Genomic DNA, 22,742 nt, shown 5'->3' with positions numbered 1-22,742 from the left:
ACTGAATGAGAGATATGGAAAAAAGGAAGAAGTGATGACTGTTGTTTCCATAACTCAATGTGTTCATTGTACTGTAGTGGTGTCAGTGTGTTAGTTATTTAGATTTTGCCAGTTACATGATACTATATCAATATGTGTTAATACTGTGTATTATCGGTACCATGATTGAGAAGCGGTGGAATTGCTTGGAATATTTTATTTATCCTCACCTTTTTTGTGTGGATGCATATTGTCTCATATATTGGTATTGAAGTGATTAGATAATTGACGATCTTGAATTAATATTTTTAGGCAATATAATTATTGTACTTTGCCTTATTATGCGACATAGATCGAATTAAAGCTCAATTGGATGGATAACAGGTAAATTATTTTTGCTAGCATGTAATCCATCAGAAAAGATTATGACACCTTAGTGTTAGCAGGGGCAAATTAACTAGTTTAATAAGGTGTAAAAGTAATTTACATAAACCATAAAAGTAACTTAGCATAAAATGGAAGTAAGTTGTTACAACATTAGAAGTAAATTCGTTGTAGGGAAAAAAATATGATCTATCTAAAAATTAAATTTAAAGTCCATAAATTATAAAATTGACTAAAAGCAATAATAAAAATAATCAACTTAGAGCATTATGAAAGTATAAGAAGTAATTTAGTCAAATCTAAAAGTAATTTATATATATGATAAAAGTAACTTACGTATATATTAAAAGTAATTTACAAACATAAATATTTTTATCGTAATATAATCATGTAAGATTTTTTTTTGTGAAGATTTAATTGTAACAAACGCAATAGTGTTAAGTAATAAGAAGGGAAAAAAATATATGCATGGCATGCATATATTTTTTGTTGTGGAACTTTGATGCTTCTCTCAAATTTTAATTTCGTCCGGTTTGACAGTGTTTGGTGTCGAAGTTAGAGTTTGAAAACTTGGATATATGGTTTTTTATATGAGAAACTTTGTACATAAACGATACGATCAAAGTAAGACAAACTTCCGGACCTTAAAATCCAAAAGGCTCAGCTACCAGAAAACATGAGCAATGGTAAGCAACGGTTACATGTCTCAACAAGATTCGCAAGCTGAATAACATCGCATAGACAATAAAAGAAGAGCAATCCAAAAGGCAGGGTACCAGAAAACAGATCTGAGTTACTGAACAACGGTTCTAGTAATCGCATACAGAACAAACGTAAGCCTCTATTACTACTCGCTACTTCATGAAAGATAGCTTGTTCTCCGTTCTGAAGAGCTCGTCGAGCACCCCATTCCACCTCATGTGATAGCCACACGTGAATAGCCTGTTTAAGCGCTTCCTGTTCCACAGGTCAGCCAGAGGTAACATGCTTCTGAGCACGAAAATGTCGCACTCCCGTGTTCTCCCGCTCTCCTCGTCCTCAACCTGTAGAATAATTTCTCGCTTGCAGAGCATGTCATTTTTCATCAGGTACCTCGTTTCCTCCTCCAACGGACTCCGGGGATTGAGCAGGCCAATGGCACCTTGCGCGCGGCAGAGTTCCCGGCTATGTCCTCGCTTGTGCTTCTGATGAAACTTGTCCGGCATGCAATACGAGCATAGCATCAACGAGCAGCATGATGTTATCCAGTCAGCAGGCCGATCGCAAGAACAGCACTTCGGAGAGGAAGGCCTCGCTGGCTCCAAGAGTTCATCCACTCTCTCCTTGATTATACCTGAAAAAAAAACATTTTGAACCAAAAGAAAATAAATGAGAAAGACCAGTAGCGACAGTATTAGCCTTCAATTTTGTAATAAAGAGTCTTTTCACAGAGTTCCGTTACGGGCAGTTACCTCTGTGGCACATATTTGGTTCAAATGTCATTTCTTGACGCCTAAGATGGGCTTGCGCAGTCAATCCCTCCATATGACGAGCTAGATATGGTCCATATCTACCAAAGATATGTACAATCACTGTTCTCACTGCTGGCGGTGGCACCTTTTGATCAACTGAGTGGTCTGCCCCTATTCGGCCAAACAACAGTTTCTTCACTGCCTCCGAGAAGTTATTATCATCAGAAGACCATCCGGGAACTATCACAATAACAGAAGCTGCAGCAAAATGTTAATTTCAGGTAAGAATGAACTGAGTGAAAATAATTTATAATCTAACTAGTTGGGCCATCTGTTCTCAAGTGACAGTGATGAGCATTGATCAATTCAATGTAGCAAAAGCCCTAGGTAACCAGAAACGTAAATAGTCACACAGACACCACAAATTAAACAGTATTTACCAACATATGAAACATACGGAGGGGGCGTAGTCTCACAAATACAAACTACTAGCAACAAGTTTGCATGGCATTTTGAATACAACATTGCTAACTGCAAAATCAAATCATTTTCACAAAAATAAAAGGACCTTCTGAATTGTAACAGATGCACCAAGGTCAGGCAAATGGCGAGTAGAACACTCACCATTTTTGTCCTGAGAAGGTAGCTTAGACACAGCGGTGGGCAGTGGTTCCTGGAGATTGGAGGTATCCACACGACGGGTGAGTGCGCCACCAGGCAACGGATGTTGTGATGGTGCAGGTGTCCCCAGCCCGACGCGGCCTTCCTCACTGCTGCTCTCCGCTAACCAACCAGAACCAAGAAGAACAACTTCACAATGGCACGAAGAGGGGAGTTCAATCTTGGAAAAAAGAAGAGGGCAAGAGGCGCGCTCGATTAGGTACTCACCTTGGATGCGCAGGGGCCTGGATGCGCCCACAGAGCGCTTGCTGTTTCCCAGCAGGGGCATTGGTTCTTAAGTGATAGTGAGAAACAGAAGGATTACTGAAGTTAGTCGATTATATACACAGAAAAATGGGACTATCAATTATGCTGATTGCTGACAAAGCCACTAGGTGTAATGTAGAAGATATACAAAATACTATCAGAACAGACAGAACAAGATACCTAGGTAATCAGAAACGTAAATATCCACATGGCAGTGGCAGATTCAAAAAATTTTAAGAGCTCGGGTAAACCTAACAAACAAACCAAGAATATACAAGTCTATATAATTCATAGATCATTTTAACATGAGCATTTGCTTTATAAGTTTGTGTTAAGCATATGTGTTGATGTGGAGTTGCTTCATACGGCCTAGCAGTGAACTAAGCAATGTAATTAGCAAGCTAATTAAGTGTTAATCTATGGATGCACAGCTGCATGTGCCAGGCAGAGCCTGGGCCATTGCCCGTGGTAGCTGGGCCTTGGCTCCGCCACTGCACACGGACGCAACAAATTACACAGTATTTACCAACAAATGCAGTATACAGAGGGGGCATAGTCTCACAAATACAAAAATAAAAGGGCCTTCTAAATTGTTAAGTAGGCATCTGCTTCTATTATCAAGAGTGAGTGTTACTTGAGAGACTGCTCATGATCATGTTCAAGCAAACAAGGCAAAAGTCAAGCAGATTTCTAAAGTTGTGGCTTTCAGCTATCATGCTGTCCATATGAGGCGTGACTAAAGCAGGGTACAAATTAATTCATTAATCAAAATAAAATAGAAAATGCATAGTGTATTTGCTAGGCCGATGTTATCAAAAGCAGATTAAACAGATATAGAATGTTTTAGAATCCCACAACAAATACAGCACAATTAGTCTTACTGACAATGCATGCTAATCAGGAGCAATTCACAAACAAAACCTTCTAGAGCAACAATATTAATAGCAAAAATATTTTTGAAGGAAAATAGTAGAAATGTAGATAGGTAGTTACATCCATTGAGGACATATAAAAGGGCACAAACAACAAGAATACACTAAATGCCATTTTAAGTGGAAGCCAAAGATGCAGCAAAGTGTGTGTCACGGATAACTTGTCAAGTTAAGATGGGAAATGAAAAACACAGTTAGCAAATATGAAAATTCATCCAAGGTTCAACTTGTATCACTGTGCTAATGAACCAAATATAAAGTAACAACAATAGAGATGCCTGAGGTAATTAGCTGCAACCTCAGGCATTCTTTATAAACTGGAGAGCATAGAAATTGAGGAAAAAGTCCACTTTAATCCACTCTCAGCATTCAGAGGGGGCAGTCTCACAAATAGTAGTACTACAAACTAGTAATAAATGTTTTGCATGACAATTTGAATACAACATTGCTAGGAACAAAATCAAACCATTTTCACATAGATAATATAGCCTTTTGAATTGTAACATATGCAACCGGGACAAGTAAATGGCGAGTAGGACACTCAGAACAAAAGCTGCTTCACAGGAGTACGAAGAAGAAAGAAAGAACAGGGGTGCACTCGATCTTGGAAGAAAGAACAAGGCGCGCTGGATTTTCCTTTGTTATCTACCTCAGATGCGCAGGGGCCCGGACGCGCCTGCGGAGCGGTTGCCGTCTAGGCGACTGGGGGTGGCCGAACGATCCATCCGTCCTATAGACTCCATCGGCACAGCGGTCGTGCTCGGTGCCGTCCAGGTGACGTTCCGTCCATCGGCAACTGAAATCCAAGAAAAAGTCGAATCACCAACACCCAACGAGAAGTCATCAACGGATGTTCTTGGGCACTCACCTCCGCCGAACTGGGAAAAGGAGGAGTCACCGGGCGTGCCCGTCGAGGCCTTCTTGACAGGAGGACCATGCTAGTCGCTGTCAACGGTCTTGCGCTTACGGTTCCCGTCCATCTGGGCAGAACGTCGAACAGCTCGCGTGCGTCTCAACTCTCAAGAACCGCGACCAACAGCGCCACCTAGGGGAGATGGCACGGTCGGGAGGGGGCCGTGGAAGAGAGCTACGGGACTACGGGAGCGGGGGAGGGTGGAGAGATGGTGCGATCGGGAGGAAAGGGGGACGTGCGAGGAGAGACGGTGGGAGGGGAGGGGAGCGGCGCCGACGAGGACGGGATGTCTCTCGCTGCGCGGCAGGCAACGGGACGGGGAATGGATGGGTCCGGACGGATTGAGATGTGCTGCAGTTAAGAATAGGACATTTATTTGGTTCTGGTTCTTATATAAAATTAAAACGATACGATGAAAAAGTTAGAACTCTACGTGTGTATGAAATTTTTTGATGTGATGGAAAAATTGAAAGTTTGAAGAAAAAGTTTAAAACTAAACTCGGCCCTATTTTTACATCAAGCGTTCAGATCTTCCGCTACAGTAGTAGCTTGTCTAGGTAAAATCACAGTAACTTTTTTAGCCAAAAATGTTTCAGATGACCCTGTTACTTAAAATCATATCAAACAGACATGTTGTGACTGTTTAAGTTGCCATCGTACTACAGGCTACAGCGGATCCAGGCGTATATTGTGGCTTTTTAGAATACACCCTACAAATCTTGAATTTCATGTATAAAGAAATGATCCAATTTAAATAAAACCACTAGTAATTGACATCACAGTATTAAATTTCTAAGGAACCAAATCCCCAGCATTATATATTAGACGTGCGTAATTTATCTCCTTCGTATCACGTGATCTTTTGGCGTTGGATACGGTCCTTTGGAAAACATAGGAAATAGGATTACAATTTTATAGGATTTTTTTCACCGTTTAGATATTATTGAATCCTATAAAAAATTCTAAGGAATGTCTCGATCCGCACAAGTTTCGGAGAAGTTTTAACATGTGATCCAGGCTCATGGAAAATTTCCTTTAAATCTACCGATCTCTCTCATCCAGTTTATGTGTTTTTCTCGTGGTCTAATAAAAGGATAATTTTTCGTGCTTTTTCTATGTTTTCCAATTATTTGTATTGCACTTGTATTCCTTGAAAATCCTATCATTTTTCTATTCCCCTGTTTCTTAATCTTGTGATTTAAAGAACCTAAGATTCACAACATTTATTTTTTTTAAAAAAACAAGATGAATCTAGTTGTTACGGGCCTCATCATTTGCCTAAAGAAAACCAGCAGTGAGAACGGAGAAGCCACAAGTGGTGTGGGTTGAGGGCGGTGCGGCACTTTGGCAATCTCCCTGCGACCCTGCCAAATATTTCGCCTATCGCCTTTACTCCCGCGATCTTCACCGCGAGTTCCGGTATACACCTCCTCTTTACCGTAGACCCACACAGCTGAGTAGTTGGAGGATAGCGTGATGAGAGAAAACCGCTAAAATTGACTTGTGGAGTGCTTGGTTTGGAGGACATCTAAAAATGGTGTGTCTGATGGAGACTCTGCTGGAGTATTATTTTCTCGCCTCCATACACCAAACACATAATGGATGGCCAGATAGATGATCTGCTGGGCATGCTCTAAGCTTATACTCCCTCCACCATTGAATAAACCAACCTAGTATACGATGTAAAGGACTAGATAAGGATTTGTGCATATTCATAATGCTAGAAATATCACATCATATATTAGATTGTTTATTTTAAAACACAGGGTATGGTGGCTGTTCGAAGGCGCTAGGACAATTATAATTGGCTGCACGCTGCAGCCGGTTTGAACTGCTGCAGGTAGGCTAGCCGAACATGTCCTATAGCTGTGTTTAGTTCCACGTCAAAATTAGAAGTATGAAGAAATTGGAACGATGTGACAGAAAAGTTGAAAGTTTGCATGTGTAAAAAAATTCGATGCGACAGAAAAGTTAAAAGTTTGAAGAAAAAAGTTACAATCTGTCTATATAAGGTAGATGCAGTTAGCTAGACGTTGAGTTGTGCTAGCACGAGAAGAGGCGTGTAAATCGCCTCCTTCCACGGTTTGGGAGGTAGTTTCATCCCTATTGAATCAGCTTACAGCCCCACCTGTCAATAACCTCTTCCATCCTATCATCTTCTTCACATCTCCTCTCTCTCTTTCCTCTACCTCCTCTCTCACCTTACAGCAGCACGCGAGGGGCAAAGTGGACGGCCGGCGCGCGCAGGGGGAGTCGCCGCCCGGCCAGTCGCTCACTCTTCTCCCCCATCGGTCTCGGCCGCCCCAACTCCTCCTCCTACCGCCGTTGGAGCGTGTCCCCGTCCTGCCCCAAGCACAAGTGGCGGATCCCCGGCTAGCGCGCGCCATCGTCGTCAGGGATGGTGGAGGCGGCGACGAAGTGGGCCCGGACAGCCTGGCCAAGGACGAACCTGCGGTTGTCGTCGTGGGGCCAGTCCCATGTTGGCGGCAACGTAGAGCTAGCCAAGCCGGCACTGCTGCTCACGGACCCTGTAATGGCGTGCTCGGCGGAGCGGAGATCGAAGAAGTAGACGTGCGCGGGCGATCTCATCCTCCGGCGCGTGCTGCGGAACTAGGCTCAGCACGACGGCGCAGCTGGCCGGACCGTCCACCACCATCACGGCCGCGGATACCAGTAACCCCGGCTGCGGCGGCGGCGGCACAGGCAAGGCCACCGGCGACAGCACCGGCACGACTTGGTACGGCGACTGCGGGCAGTACAGCTGGTGCAGAAGCAAAGAATGAGAACGGTGCACCGACAGCAGGGTAGAATGCGTGAGCTCCGGCGTCGAGAAGATTGGACGCGGCTCCCTGCATACCGCCCACGCCGCTTCCACCTCCTTCCTCCACGTCCACGGCAGCATCCAGTCATCCACCCACGTACGTGCAGACCGAATCCAAGAACCCCCGCCGGCCGGTCACCACGCATAGAAGAGATCTTCTACGTCGCCCCCAAACCTGAAGGAAGAATACAAGGAGAAGGGGGATGACAGGTAGACCCCACATGTGGTACCACTTTTATTTTTAACTCTTTTGATGACTAGGCTGTCACGTCAATACATTTAGACCAAGTCAACCTGCCACGTCGGTGAAAACCGCTTCCAAAACCAGTGAAGGAGTTAATTTGAACTGGTTTTTGAAGTTGGGGGAGATGTTATACCCGTTTTTACAGTTGAGGGATGCGCTTCAATCAAGGGCTAGAGATGAGGGAGGAAAAATAGAATTATTCCATGCTCGGTTGAAGCGCATGGATTCATGAAAAATAGAATTATTTAGAGGGCTTCTCTTATGGGCCCAAAATTGCAAATGCCCAAAATAGCTTGGAGCCCACGTTGTCATTTCACCAAAGGCCCACACAGAAACGCAGCCCAACAACACGGCGCGGTGCCGTGCCTGTGCCTTGCCTTCCCCAATATTTTGGCGGGAGAATTCGCTTCCATTTTGCGCCCACTCGAAATCCCCAAAATCCGCACGAGAAAAAAGGAAGGGGAAAATCGAGCTGGAGCTGGAGCCCTAGCGGCGGCGATGGGGCGCGGCGGCGGGGGACGGTGGAAGAAGGAGGAGGAGGAGGAGCTGAAGGCGGCGAAGCGGGGGTACCGGGAGGCGGTGGCGGAGGGGAACCGGGAGGAGGAGGCGCGGTGGGCGAACGTCATCGGCGACATCCACAAGCGGCGGGGGGAGTACGTGGAGGCGCTCCGGTGGCTGCGGATCGACTACGAGGTCTCTGTCAAGTACCTCCCCCAGCGCCACCTCCTCCCCTCCTGCCAGTCGCTCGGCGAGGTCCACCTCCGCCTCGGCAACTCCTCCGAGGCCCTCACCTACCAGGTTACGACGATCCTTCCATTTCGCATCACACGCATATGATCAGATCACGTTTTCTGATGCCTGAGTCGTTATAGGCAGGTGTAGGTTAAGTTGTAGTAGAATTTCCGCATTGAGTTGTTTGGTCTGCCGGCAAACAAATATTTGCTAGTAGTAGTACCAATCTGCATTATGGTTTGTCCCATTTTATAGTGTATATGCAATTATAGTTTGTTTCTGTGTGAGTTAGTGCTAAGGTATGCTGTAGAAGCCACTGTATCAGAGAATTTTGCTCATCTCAACGCCCACTATGCTTTGGGCCATTTGGTGTTGCATCTGTATATAAATGGTTTAGTCAAGTATTTGAATGTTTAGCTGAATATCAGATTAAGCTGCATATACTTTGTGTTAGATTTAATTGGGTAATTGATCCATTTAAATCAATTAAATCAAATAAATTCTAAGGCTCATTATGCTAGGAATTCATGTGTATTCATTCTTTTATGGGATATCAATGGGATGAAGAGTTTTGAGAATTAATCCATTTGATTAGGGAATTGGTAACTTATATCAATTAGTCCTAATTGATGGATGGTTGATGGTTGTGTAGTGGAGGATGGTTCATGGCTAGTTGATGACAATTAGTTGCTCTATTCCTCTTCCTATTCCATTGGTAACTTACATCAATTACTCCTAATTGATTGTTGGTTGATGGTTGTGTAGTGGAGGATGGTTCATGGCTAGTTGATGACAATTAGTTGCTCTATTCCTCTTCCTATTCCATGACTCTTACTCTTCATCTTCCATTTCTCTTATAAAATGAGAATGGATTTGATCTCCCGCAAGAATAGTGAGACACACTTTCATCCATTTTCCAACGCTGTTGCTGCTACGGTAATCCCATCCCGACGAGTGTGTGCACACGCGTTGGGAGAGTAGGCCTCCGAAACCACGTGCTGCTGCGACGTTTGTACGGACGGGCGGGCGATCATGTTTTTGGGAAGCGCAAGGCGCGACTACTCACTGTTCGTCAACATCTACTTCACCTTCACCAATATGTCGAACACTGGAGACAACGGCAACACTGGATACAAGGAGAAGGAGGCTCCCGTCAACACCAATGGAGGCAATACTGCCTCAAACTCCAGCGGAGGACCATTCTTGGGGTATAACCTTCTTACATTATTTCAATTAGAAGTTTTACTGTTAATGTTCATCGCAATGTCAACATTGTGTTATTATGTGATTGTTGATGCTTATTCTACATTAAGCATGCTCATGTTGATTACATTCACCACTTTCACTGGATCAAATCCCATTGTAAATATCATGTTTATTATCTTGTTATTTTGGATTAAAATATGCCGAATTATGACCAAATTTCCAACACTTTGATATTATGCTTTACTTTGTCAAACTTAAGGTGGACTTTGCTTGTAGAAATGTACACAAATGGTTGGATCATTTGCTGGACTATACATTTTATATTGTTATGGATTCGGGTATGGCCAGTGTTGAGATGTATATTTTTTCTGCTGTTTATTTGTGTGGTATTACCAAAATGAGAAAAAAAATGTGAATCTTGCACTCACTGTCTGCATGTTTGGTTAGTTGGTGATCTTATTCAATCTGGCTCAGGTTCGCCTATGGGTTTTGACCCATATGGTTGGTTTAGTCGGATCAAATTTGCATGTAAACCTTTGAGGTGCCAACCATGTGAATCAGATACCCTTTTATGTGAAGTGAGGGGGAATGCCTAATTGTTAGCATGTGTTGTGTGTACTCAGGCCTGTTATAGACTTACGAGTACCCCTGTTCAAATCTGATCATTTGGAGTATTTTGTTCACTCAACTCATGGTATTAAGTGCTGATCTCCTGTTTCATGTCGTCTGTTGGCTATTTTTCTAACACTCAACATAATTCTCTTGTTAACCCAAAGTAGATGTATGTTCTTTCTATTACATGAATCCATATTTCTATTTTTCATTGATGTTTTGATTCTTCACAGAAGAAGCACTTACAACTTGCCAAGGAGGCTGATGACCTTGTTGAGCAGCAGAGAGGTAGCACCCAGCTTGGCAGAACTTACTATGAGATCCTTCTAAGATCTGAGAATGATCACAGTGCCATTCGGAATGCCAAGAAATATTTCAAATCATCCATGAAGCTAGCAAGGGTTCTAAAGGAGAATCCATCGTCTCAGAAGTCTCTCTTCCTAAAGGAGCTTATTGATGCGTACAATAATATGGGCATGCTTGAACTGGAACTGGATAATTATGAAGAAGCTGAGAAATTACTTGTTCAGGGTCTGAAGATATGTGATGAGGAAGAGGTACACCAGTATGACGATGCTCGCAGTAGGCTCCATCACAATCTAGGTAATGTTTATATTGAACTACGCAACTGGAACAGAGCCAAGGGCCATATTGAGAAGGACATAGAGATATGTAGAAAAATACGCCATACTCAAGGCGAGGCAAAGGGATTTATAAATCTGGGGGAGGTCCATTCCCGTGTTCAAAAGTATGAAGATGCAAAGCTTTGTTACAATAAAGCTCTTCAAATAACAAAGTGCTTGGAAGATGAGGATGCACTAATGGACCAAATCCATCAGAATATTGAAACTGTTACCAAAGCAGCCAAAGTACTTGAGGAAATGAAGATATACGAGCAGAAGCTGAAAAAGCTTGCCAGAGACACTTCTAATGCTCGTGGAACATCTAAAGAGAGGAAGCTCCTCCTTGAGCAGTATGCTTGGCTGGCTAATCTTATGGAGAAGGCAAGGATGATAACTGCATGGCCAAAAGTAAGTGAGGGGTAACTAACTATGTGATCTTTAGCCACAAATATTAACTTTAAAGTTGGATCTATTTTCTGTTTATGATCTTATTTTATTACTGTTTTTGTTAGAAAAAGAACCTGATTGCGTTATTCCATTAGTTAATGCGTAAAGTTGACTTCCTCAGTCTTTTATTGTGGGGGATTGTTCTGTGGTTCAGGGAATAGTGTCTTGTTGCTTTGCCTGATGGAAGTATCGATGTTTTCTGAAGCTTATTGTTGGAGTTAGAACTTAATATGCATTAACTAATAACTATGTGTATTCAGTGCTTGCATTATTGAAGCTTCAACTCTGCTGAATTTGTTTTGCACTAACTCCTTTACCCATATGAAATTATGTGCTGACTACATGTAGGCTTTTGCCTGCATTTGCATTATACTTAGTATTAACATGAAATGCTCAGTTGTTATTTATTTATATTCCATTGTAGAACACAACACAGTGTTGTAATTACACATGACTGTCTGGTTGAGTTTTTCTCTACATAATTGCTTACAAGTCTTACAAATATTTCAATAGTCATCTTGATTCCCATGTGTCTTGTTGGACAACTGAGATTAACCATAAACTTAATTAACTATAGCATCCTAAGTGAGTCCAGCTACGATTAGTAGAATCTATGGAAGAGAAGGAAATATGTAAAGAAACAATAGCTCAATTTTGTAGTGTTTTTAGCTATGTTTAATGCCAGGTTGTTGAAAGGAAAATGCTTTAGTAAATTATCTTATTTGGTCAGAGTTGTTGATGACAAGAACCAATATTGAATGATCATTGCAAAACTTATTACTTATGTACACTTGTACAGTATTGGCAATGAATGATCTTTACTTTCCTGTCACACCAACAGTTTGAAATTGGCCATCATTATCAGAGCTAGATAAAACTCCACGATGCAGAGTTCTGTTTGGTGTATTTTATGGTGTTAGGTTTTGGAAAATGAATTGTTCACTTCATGTACTTCTTGAGTTCTGGGATTGAGATTATAGAACACATGAAAATCAAAATTAAAAAAAGATCAGGTCGAATATGAATATGCATACCCCCGATAACGTAGACAAGGCACTGAGGTGTGATTAAAGAAGAACACATGTCTCATTCTCATGTAATCTATTTGTTTCCCACAGCTCAAGGAATTTTCGAAAGGACAAAAGAGGGTAGCAAATGAACTCCATGACAAGGAAAAACAGAGCGACTCTCTTTTGGTTATAGGAGAATCTTACCAAAAGCTTAGAAACTTCAGCAAAGCTCGTAAATGGTGCATGAAAAGCTGGAATATGTATCGATCAATCGGAAACTTGGAGGTGAGCTTACATGTCCTTAAATTCATGGACATGCTGCCATGTGGCATGCTTGCTAGTTGCTACCTAGTAATAAGACTACTTTCCTCCTTGCACTCATTTACTTGGAGCTTCCAGTTTTTGAATCTCTCTCACCTTGGATATGTGCAATTTTAGGGTCAAGCATTAGCAAAAGTGAACATTGGGAATGTTCTTGATTCTTGTGGTGACTGGGCTGGTGCGTTGCAAGCTTATGAAGAAGCATACAGGCAATGTCTCTATACCTTGCTCTTGTAATTCCATATCAATATTGTCCTTTGCCTGCATTCGTGTGATCTATCTGATAATAGTTCCAGACTTCTACTGAGTGTATACATCTCTCCATTGGGGCGTTTTAATGCCACCTTTGGATTCTGATACTTGCTTTTTAATGGTATTCAGAATTGCTGTGAAAGGTGGCCTTTCAAACGTGCAACTAGATGCCCTTGAAAACATGCATTACAGTCACATGGTCAGATTTGATAACATTGAAGAAGCGAAGTAAGCCACTGAGCACATACACTGCACAAATAAAGTACGGAATATACTTATTAAAACCTGTTCTAAAATATATTCTATAACTTCAGAAAACTGCAGCAAGAAATAGACAACCTGAAGAGAATGTCTGATCAACATGAAGCAAGGGATACAGTTAGTGACTATTGCTCAGAAACTGAAAGTGAAGATGGCAATGTATCTGATAATATCCTCAATACAGAGGATAATGATGGGAATATTGCAAATAATAGTTCTGAGGAATTTGATGATGATGTTGTTCTTGCCTCACTTGTTCATAAAAGTAGGTCTTCTAAGACCAAAGCATCTAAGATGCATAGTAGTACAAAGAATGTTGATGGGTCATGTGGCATGGATGAGAGCCCTGAAGAAGATGTAAGTAAATCATTTAGCAACCATTATGGTAGAAAGCGTGTTCGAGTTGTAATATCAGATGATGAAGCTGAAGAAGCTCCTGAAATTGATCAGTCAAAAAGAACACTTACTGGTCGAGCAGATAGTCTGTCTACCTCAGGTGTGCCTCTTGACTTATGAGTACACCATACTTTCAGTAGTTGCCGTTGGAATACAAAATATTTTTCTTCTAATTGTGCGATACATTTTTTCTGTGTCCAACAGAGCGAATTGCAAATACAGCAAACAGAAACAGAAATCAGGTTATACAATACATAATCCCTTAAAACTTTGTTATTGGAAGGAATTTAAGATATTCATTATTTGCATTGCATCAATTGTTCTCATTTGTTCCATTAGATATTGACAAGAACTTACTGTTACAAAACACTGGAAACTGATAATCAGTGTTCATCTGCAGCATACCTCTCATCCCATTGAGACCAGAGAAGTAGACAGTGTCTGCACTCCCTGCCCTGCTGAGGAAAGTATTTGTTCATTCAAATCTGGTAGTCCTGTTTGTCATGGTAATGATGGCCCAGATTTAGGAGCTTCTAGCATAGGGAAGTTATCTGTGTCCAAACCAGCAGCGAGTGGTTCCAAGGTTGGTACACTTGCATCAAACAGTCGGCCCCAAGGTCAAAATGCTGTCGGCCTTCAATCCTCAGATGCTGATCATGTAAGTTTTTCTTTAATCCTGTCTTCCCATGCTCATGAAAAGCAGGCATCAACTATTCTTTCCCATTGCTTTTGTTCCTACTAAAACACTCCTTTAGAGAATCCTTTATGAATTCCTTGGCTGTTAACTTTAAATGTTCACGAAGATGCTAAAATACATTAGAAGAGATGAATATGTTAACTGAACATTTTCTGTTCTGATATCTAACATTAATTCTGGGAAGGCATATTTCTTTTTTGTTGTGACATGGGCCAGAGGTTTGGACCAAATAAACCTTAGGATAAGCTACCATGTGTAGCTGAAGCTCACTAACAAATACCGGCAAAGAAATCAACCGCTGGTAGATCGTTGACATGTGGACCTACCATCAAAAGATACTGCTACCACCCTTTATGTGTATCACTTCTACCATGTTGGATGGACCCCACATGTCAAAACCTCTATCAAGTTCTTTTGGAGTTAGCTTCATACAATGCTCATATCATATTTGAGTCAAGTAGTCAACCTAGGATTAATGTTCACCTAAATGTTTCCTTTCTCTCAATATTGAAGTTATGTTTCAAATGATTTATCCAGGGTTTTAGTCACATTATCATTGATTATGACAACTGTTCCAGTTATTGAAATATGATTGATCCTAACGTGCAGAAGTTCTGGGTGTTCAAAATTGGTGAACATTTGGTTTACTTGGACGCAAATGCATGTACACGTGAGGGTGCCTTTAGCATTGAGTCTCTTAAAGTTGAAGTGGCATGCGTGTACTATCTTCAGATTCCTGATGATAAGAGGTCCAAAGGTTTGTCTCCTTAGTTTCAGTAAATTACATGGTGTGTCCATTTAATAACTGTGAACTACTTTTTATCATTAGAAATGGGATCAAATTTGCAATTCGGTGATTTTGCTGTTGCTGTTCTCATCAGTGAAATAGAACATAGTTTCTTCATTTTAATTTAAATTGTGGTAGGTGGAGGGTTGTAAAACTTATTTGAAGCTGTTTCCATGTCATTGTAGTTACTGTACAGTCTTAATTGTTGAAAGAATGTAGAATGCCAATCATGTGTCATTGCCTTTTTTCAATAACTTTTATGAGTTATGTTTATGGGTTTTACTCCATGATTACTTCAGCTATGTCTATAAATCATGCATGCCTAGTGTGATGCAGGAGACAGTTGTGCTGGCTTAGTTTCTACGTTACTTGCAGTTCCATATTATTCGGGAACAACTTCCTTTTTCTTTTCTGTTGGAACTTACATTTATCTTGCTTTGCTAGGTTTGTTGCCTATTATTGGGGAACTCAAGTGTTGTGGGAAGGTACTAGATGACACAGACTCACGAGATTATATTGATCAACTTGCCTCTGAACAGAAGTCCATTGATGTTGTTATTGATGGTATGGTTGCCTGTAGTCATCTGTGTTGATAAAACTGCTATTGTTGCATCAATGCTAGTATTGGTAATCACTGTGATTTTTCCTTCTTTATTGATGACATGTAATATGCTGTTATGCATTGAAGGACATCAAGTCATTGATTGAACTGAGTACAGTACAATATCAGTGTGGTTTGTTCTTCATGCTACTAACCTACTACAGTGGGTTTCATTTTTTTTAAGGAAGTCACAAAAAGATTTGTGTATCATTGCATTAAGGAGAAAAGTTACTACATTGGGATTCAGAAGAGATTGCCCAATAAACAGAATAGCAGAAATCTCTGGCAAACTACTGTTTATCTTAACTTCAGAATCCTTCCTATCCTATCATTACATAAAATGATTATTACTAGTAAAAAGGGGATAAATCATGCTGGTTTACTGTCATTATTAAATATTAGTATAATATTAATATCTAATTTTTGCATCAAATCTTCTCCAAACCAAGCTTCTCATATGAACTCACTAATTGAGGCTTTCAGCTTCTCTGCTCAAAATCAAGTATTGGAGTTACCGCTTTTTTTTTTTTGCATTATGTATGTGTTTTTAAATGTTGATGGTGTGCATATGTTTGTCACATGGTGATACCATTTTAGGTCTGTATATGGACTAAACTCCATGTATAGGTGTTTGGTTTCATGGGTAAACTTTCTATTGCATTCCAATGCGTCGCACTGAAATGTAATGTACATATTTCCTATAGTTATACCTCATCTGATATACCATGTTTATAATGAAGATTGGGTGCCAAAGCGGCTGATGAAATTGTATGTTGATTTCTGCACAAAGTTATCAGAAGCGCCAAACAAGAAGCTCTTAAAGAAATTATATAATCTTGAAGTAAGTTTGTTAGATTTGTATCATTCATATTTGATTGACAATGTTATAAAGTGGCTTATTATTTTTGAAGAGTCAAAGTGTTCATGCCTTTCTATTTTTTGACAGGTCTCTGAAGATGAAGTTATTGTGTCTGATTGTGGACTCCAAGACCTGTCGATCACACCTTTTCTTGATGCTCTAAAATTACATAAAACAATAGCTGTGTTGGATCTTTCCCATAATATGCTAGGTATGCTTTTTCCAGTATATCTGTTTCTTCTCCTAGTTTGTCTTATGTAATCTATGCACCAATGATTTGGCGACATCACAGAAAGCCAGTTCAAGCTAAATGTGTGTGTATCATATTAATTCCTCTATGCTCTTACAATGACTAAAGTTTATGTTCACGAACTGCAGGAAACCAAACAATTGAGAGGCTTCAACAAATATTTTCTTCATCAAGCCAAACATATGGTGGCTTGACACTGGATTTACATTGTAATCGATTTGGTCCAACTGCTTTATTTCAGGTCTTTTTACTATCCCTAAACTTGTTTATCAAAGTGAAACTACAGGTTATTTCTGCTTTTGAAAGCTCAAAAAAATTGCACATTAAAATGGACTGGATCCTCTTCTACAATAAAAGGAAAACTTGACTCTTGGGGAGAGATGTTCCATAAGACTTTTAACAAGGCCGAGAAAGGCCCGAACTACAGGCAGTCCTTATGTCTACTAATTCTTTGGGAGAATTCCTGTTGAAAACCAATTTAACTTTTGCGATATCTCTCTTTAGTCTTACTGTTTGAGAAATTTAGATCACTAAAAGCTATACTCCATTACTTACTTTAGACTCAACTGGGAATGTGCTATAACAAGTACTGGTTGATTTTCTGCATTGAGATTGGATGTCCCTCTTAGTCGCAAATCTCAATGATCCTGTTAAAACCAACTGAAACCATTTGGATGGTTCTAATTCCATACTCTGATGAAACTGGAGGGTTGACCCCTTTATCAGAACAAACTATTCTTTCACTGCCTATCAGACCAAAATAAGCTGTCTTGCTTTCAGGCACATGTTCATTTTAGGAACAGAATTCTGAAATCATTTGCTCCTTATTTACTAATACAGATATGTGAGTGTGCTGTTATGACTAATCGATTAGAAGTACTTAATCTGTCTGGGAATCGCCTCACAGATGCATGCGGTTCTTACCTTTTCACAGTCCTACAGAAGTGCAAAGGTAGGTACTGTTTTTGGCACTTTCTGTGTTTTCGCCAGCCTTCTTTTTCTTTGATGGCACCAGCTTTTAATTACCTCTTATAGAATGTGTCTTCTGTTTACATATCGTAACAGCACTGTACAGCTTGAATGTCGAGCAATGTTCTATCACATCAAGAACAGTTCAGAAGATGGCAGATGCACTGCATGAAGGGTCTGTCCTTTCACATCTCTCCTTAGGTACTTTTATTACTCCTGCTCTGCATAATTGAAACTATCAGATATGTTTCATAAACATTCTTATGTTTCAAACTTTCATATTTTTGACAGGAAACAACAATCCAATTTCTGGAAATACAATGCTTAGCCTTCTCTCCAAACTTGCCTCTCTGAAAAGGTTCGCTAACATTTGTTCAATTACTGTTGATACCTATTGGGAATAGATGTGCAGTGAAATAATGGATAGCCATCATCACTGCAGGTTTTCGGAACTAAGCCTGACTGGTATAAAACTGAATAAGTTAATGGCTGATAAGCTGTGTCTACTTGCACAATCCTCATGCTTATCAGGATTTCTGCTAGGTGGAACTAACATTGGATCAGTGAGTCTGCTTCCCACGCATGGTTAAGTATTTTCAGATTGTCCCCACAAAAAAAAAAGTATTTTCAGATTGTACAAACAACATTCTTCTTATCTATGAAGCTTTTTTTTTTTTTTTTTTTTTTTTTTTTTTTGGTTTTTTGTAGGGAGGGGCAACTAAGCTTACTGAGGCACTCTCCTGTGCATCACAAGAATTGCTGAGATTGGATTTATCCAACTGTGGGCTTACAACTCCTGATTTCTCACAACTCTAGAAATCTTTCTAAAATTAATATTATTGACTTGAACCTTGGAGGAAATTCTTTTACCCTAGAGGTTTCCTTCCTATTCTCGAATGCCTTGATATACTTATACAAATTCTGGTAACCCCAATGGTTTGACTTACGCCGTACGGTGCAGGGATGTGAAGCTATTGGGGTATTGCTTTCGAATCCCCAATGCAGTCTCAGATCTCTCACCCTTGATAGATGCAATCTTGGGCTTGCTGGCATCGTGGGCATTATTCAAGCACTAGCAGGTGAGGAACGACCACTACATAAAAATTAACAAATATGAAAAGTTTCTGCCTCAACCTCAAAGTCTCGTGCTACTTTCAGGAAATGACCGATTGGAGGAACTACGCATTGCTGAGAACACAAACCTGGCACTACAGAGAACATTGCAGTACGATGAAGACGCGCAGGATGTATCACCAGGTACTGACCAAAACCAACGTACCAATGCTGAAGCGAACGATCGCATAGACCCTGATAAGATGGAGGTGCCGGATAGCGAAGACGAAGAGGCAGTCTACGAGGATACCCGTGCAGCGACCGGCTCAGATGGGAGCTGTGCAAGTTCATGCCAGAGAAACTCCTCTTCTGGTTGCCATGCCATCCAAGAACTCGCTGATGCCATCATTTCTGCAAAGCAACTGAAGGTGCTCGATCTCAGTCGGAACGGGTTGTCGGAAGAGGATATCCAGTCACTGTATTCTGCTTGGGCTTCTGGCCCTAGAGGTGATGGAATGGCTCGCAGACATGTTGCCAAGGAGGTGGTACATTTTGCGGTGGATGGGATGAATTGCTGCGGCCTGAAGCCCTGCTGCAGAAGAGACTTGCAGATGTAGTATGCCTGGTCGACATCCCCAAACACCAGGTTAGAGTTGCTCTCTGGAAATATTATTATTACCACAGTAAATTAACTAGGGCTCGTCAGTGTAATTCAATCAGCTGATAATAATATAATATAACAATAACATAATACAATATAAACCAATCGGCTAGCAATGATATGATAGAATAAGCATTGATCCGAAGGTCAAAACATACATCGGCTGGAGGTCCGATGTCATAAAATCCACAGATTAGATTAAACAGTGAAACCTTTGTTGTCATCGGCTAAATCCAACATGTATACAATCCTTATAAGCCGATGCAACGTCCAGATAACTCATCGGCTGAAACCCCGATGAAACCCTTATTGGCAGTCAAGAAGCAGGCTAGATATTATGGTTCTAAGCACGACTTAGTAGATCAAACTTAACTGATGCAGCACTAAGTATGAAAAGAAACATAATATCTAGACAATCAAGCTGTTGACTGAGTTTTCAGGGTGGTAGATGTCTAAGCTAATCTAATCTAGCAAGGCGATTTAGCCGATACCGGCATAAACCCTAAAACGAGAAGCAGCCGATAGAGCTAAATTGATATGCTAAGACTAGATTAACAGAGACATGATAAATAGGTAGGCAAATATATCATCCAAACCAGAGCAATCTAAGAGGTCGAATGTACTGATGCAGCCTTGAACAACGCCGGCGCAGACGATACAATTGCCTGGGCCGACGGAACATTGGACTTACCCCTTCGCCGGAGATCGAACACCGATGCAGCCCCGCGTCAGGTGCCAAGTCCCGCCGGACGATAAAATAAAGTAGAAAAGGTAAAAGGGTGGCGATGCACCGAATTGTATTGATCGTAGAGATAGATTACATAGACCCCGGGTGTACATATTTATACCCATAGGGAGATACAAGTCCTTGTCGGACAAGAAAGAAACTAAAAAGGAACCAGTCTTTGTCGGACAAGAAAGAAACTAAAAAGGAAAATATAAAGTCCTTATCGGACACTAAACACACTTTCCTAAAGATAAAATGAAACTAACAAACTATGCCTAATTAATAGATAAACTGTCATGTCGCATCGGTCTTGAACTCGGACTCTTCTAGATAAGCTTCCTTTGATTGATCCGACTCCACCATGAACACGACATCGTGGCGACTTGACTCCCATCGGCTGATTCTAGAACTTTGAAGCTGATACTGACTCTAAGCCGATGGTAACTTTGGGCTTACCAAATTTCACTGTTAACACATGCCCCCCAGTTTTGGAGTATGAGAACTCATGCTTCAAAATTTCTTGTCTTGATAACTCCAAAACCGATCTTCCTTTGCTTCGTGCAATCGGCTTTCATGAGCCGATATTGTTTGCATTAGATGAGCTAGACTGTCAAACTCGTGGCAAAAGAATCTATCTCCGATAGGTGCTGACAATCCTTGGAATGCAAGATCTACTAGCTGTTCATTGCTTAGGCTCAAACTATAACATCGGCTGCGGACATTACGAAATCTCTGAATATATTCCATAGCCGATTCTCCTTTTTGCTGCTCAACTGATATTAAGTCTGAAAGCTTCAACTCGCTGAATCCAGCAAAGAAGTAGTCATGAAATTGCTTCTCAAGATCGGCCCATCCTCTGATAGAATTTGATGGTAATGATGAAAACCAAGTGAAAGCCGATCCAGTCAAAGACAATGGAAAAAACCTAACTTTCAGAGCCTCTTCAGTCGATGCTTCACCACATTGCAGTAAGAATCGGCTGATGTGTTCAAGTATAGATGTATCATCTTGCCCTGAAAACATGGAGAAATCTGGAATCTTGTATCAGTGTGGAAGTGGAACTCTATCGAACCATTCAGGATATGGCTGCCGATACATATGGATCCGTTCCTTAGGTCTAATTCCAAACTGCTCCTCTACTAATTTTGCAATTCTATCGGCCCAATCTTCTATATTCTGATATCTTTGAGATTCTTCTGGCCGATACTGTTGATATAGCTCATCATGCTGACATTGATGTGTCTGCCCCCCGAGCCGATGCTGTTGTTGTTCTTCAATCTGCTCCCTGAGCTGGCTTTTCTGAATAACTCATCAACTGTTACTTTGATCAAATTTTGTAATGTATCCGCCAAAACTCCAGATTGATTAAACAATGCGCGATGAACTGCGTCATCAACTGTATCTTGAAGTATTTCAACTATCGGCTTGGGAAATTGAGTCTTCTGAGTTGGCCCTTCTGGTGTCATGATGAAACATTGAAGACAACGCATTTGAAAATCAGCTACAAACTGCTTCATCTGTTGCCTTTGTTCCTCTGTTAAATTCTACATTGTGACCATGATCTTGACATTGACTTCTTCTTCAGACATGTGGATATAAAATTCGTGGTCCCACTAGGCGTGCCAATTTGTGTTGACGAAAAAAATCAAACACACCGGTCTGGGAGATCTGCTTAACTCCAGTGCAGGTCCAAATATGATGAGATGCGGGCGTGCCAGTCAGTTTGATCTTGCAACTGACAAGATATGCAAATAATAAACAAAACAGCCGATCGGCTGACAAGCCGATGCTGCAATCTCAGCCGATATCGATAATAGCCGACGCCGATACCAGCCGATAGCAATAGGGTTTAAGCGATCGGCTATATGTCCAATATAGATGATGATATAAATGCAATCGGCTGATAATAATATAATATAACAATAACATAATCCAATATAAACCAATCGGCTAGCAATGATATGATAGAATAAGCATTGATCCGAAGGTCAAAGCATACATCGGCTGGAGGTCCGATGTCATAAAATCCACAGATTAGATTAAACAGTGAAACCTTTGTTGTCATCGGCTAAATCCAACATGTATACAATCCTTATAAGCCGATGCAACGTCCAGATAACTCATCGGCTGAAACCCCGATGAAACCCTTATTGGCAGTCAAGAAGCAGGCTAGATATTATGGTTCTAAGCACGACTTAGTAGATCAAACTTAACTGATGCAACACTAAGTATGAAAAGAAACATAATATCTAGACAATCAAGCTGTTGACTGAGTTTTCAGGGTGGTAGATGTCTAAGCTAATCTAATCTAGCAAGGCGATTTAGCCGATACCGGCATAAACCCTAAAACGAGAAGCAGCCGATAGAGCTAAATTGATATGCTAAGACTAGATTAACAGAGACATATGATAAATAGGTAGGCAAATATATCATCCAAACTAGAGCAATCCAAGAGGTCGAATGTACTGATGCAGCCTTGAACAACGCCGGCGCAGACGTTGACCAAGAAAAGCGACTCATTGATTGACGATCTACGGGAAACGTTCGACAACCTGCGACGATATCGCCTCATGCTCAACCCAGAGAAGTGCACCTTCGGAGTACCGTCAGGCAAGCTGCTTAGCTTC

The 22,742-nt window shown here is 41.0% G+C and overlaps 2 protein-coding genes across 2 annotated transcripts; one reads left to right on the top strand and one right to left on the bottom strand.

Annotated features, from left to right (window-relative positions):
- Positions 1-988: 988 nt before the first annotated feature.
- On the bottom strand, positions 989-4,929 carry LOC9266758 (uncharacterized). The gene is made up of 6 exons (XM_015769308.3): positions 4,542-4,929; positions 4,323-4,469; positions 2,703-2,768; positions 2,439-2,597; positions 1,815-2,072; positions 989-1,696 (listed from the first exon to the last, which is right to left on the bottom strand). Exons 3-6 carry the CDS (start codon positions 2,761-2,763, stop codon positions 1,218-1,220), a joined length of 957 nt encoding a protein of 318 aa, XP_015624794.1. The 5' UTR covers positions 2,764-2,768; positions 4,323-4,469; positions 4,542-4,929; the 3' UTR covers positions 989-1,217.
- Positions 4,930-8,067: 3,138 nt separating this feature from the next.
- Positions 8,068-19,438, top strand: LOC4330942 (protein TONSOKU-like). The gene is given in 21 exon segments (XM_015768573.3): positions 8,068-8,449; positions 10,435-11,232; positions 12,390-12,566; positions 12,720-12,811; positions 12,984-13,082; positions 13,169-13,611; positions 13,716-13,753; positions 13,912-14,169; positions 14,818-14,965; positions 15,440-15,559; positions 16,337-16,437; positions 16,543-16,666; positions 16,834-16,946; positions 17,546-17,657; positions 17,771-17,875; positions 17,966-18,032; positions 18,117-18,237; positions 18,383-18,486; positions 18,488-18,551; positions 18,636-18,753; positions 18,833-19,438. Coding segments are annotated over 21 exon segments (4,014 nt in total). The 5' UTR covers positions 8,068-8,149; the 3' UTR covers positions 19,345-19,438.
- The last annotated feature ends 3,304 nt before the right edge of the window (positions 19,439-22,742 follow it).

This window comes from Oryza sativa, chromosome 2 (genome assembly GCF_034140825.1).
Source record: "Oryza sativa Japonica Group chromosome 2, ASM3414082v1".
Taxonomy (NCBI): domain Eukaryota; kingdom Viridiplantae; phylum Streptophyta; class Magnoliopsida; order Poales; family Poaceae; genus Oryza; species Oryza sativa.
This window is presented reverse-complemented; position numbering and strand designations above follow the sequence as displayed.

Coding starts and splice junctions, on each gene's coding strand:
- LOC9266758 (XM_015769308.3), bottom strand. CDS start 2,763: ATGCCCCTGCTGGGAAACAGCAAGCGCTCTGTGGGCGCATCCAGGCCC. Junction 2,598..2,702: donor CAGGCCCCTGCGCATCCAAG/GTGAGTACCTAA, acceptor CTGGTTGGTTAG/CGGAGAGCAGCAGTGAGGAA. Junction 1,697..1,814: donor ACCAAATATGTGCCACAGAG/GTAACTGCCCGT, acceptor TTTTTTTTTCAG/GTATAATCAAGGAGAGAGTG.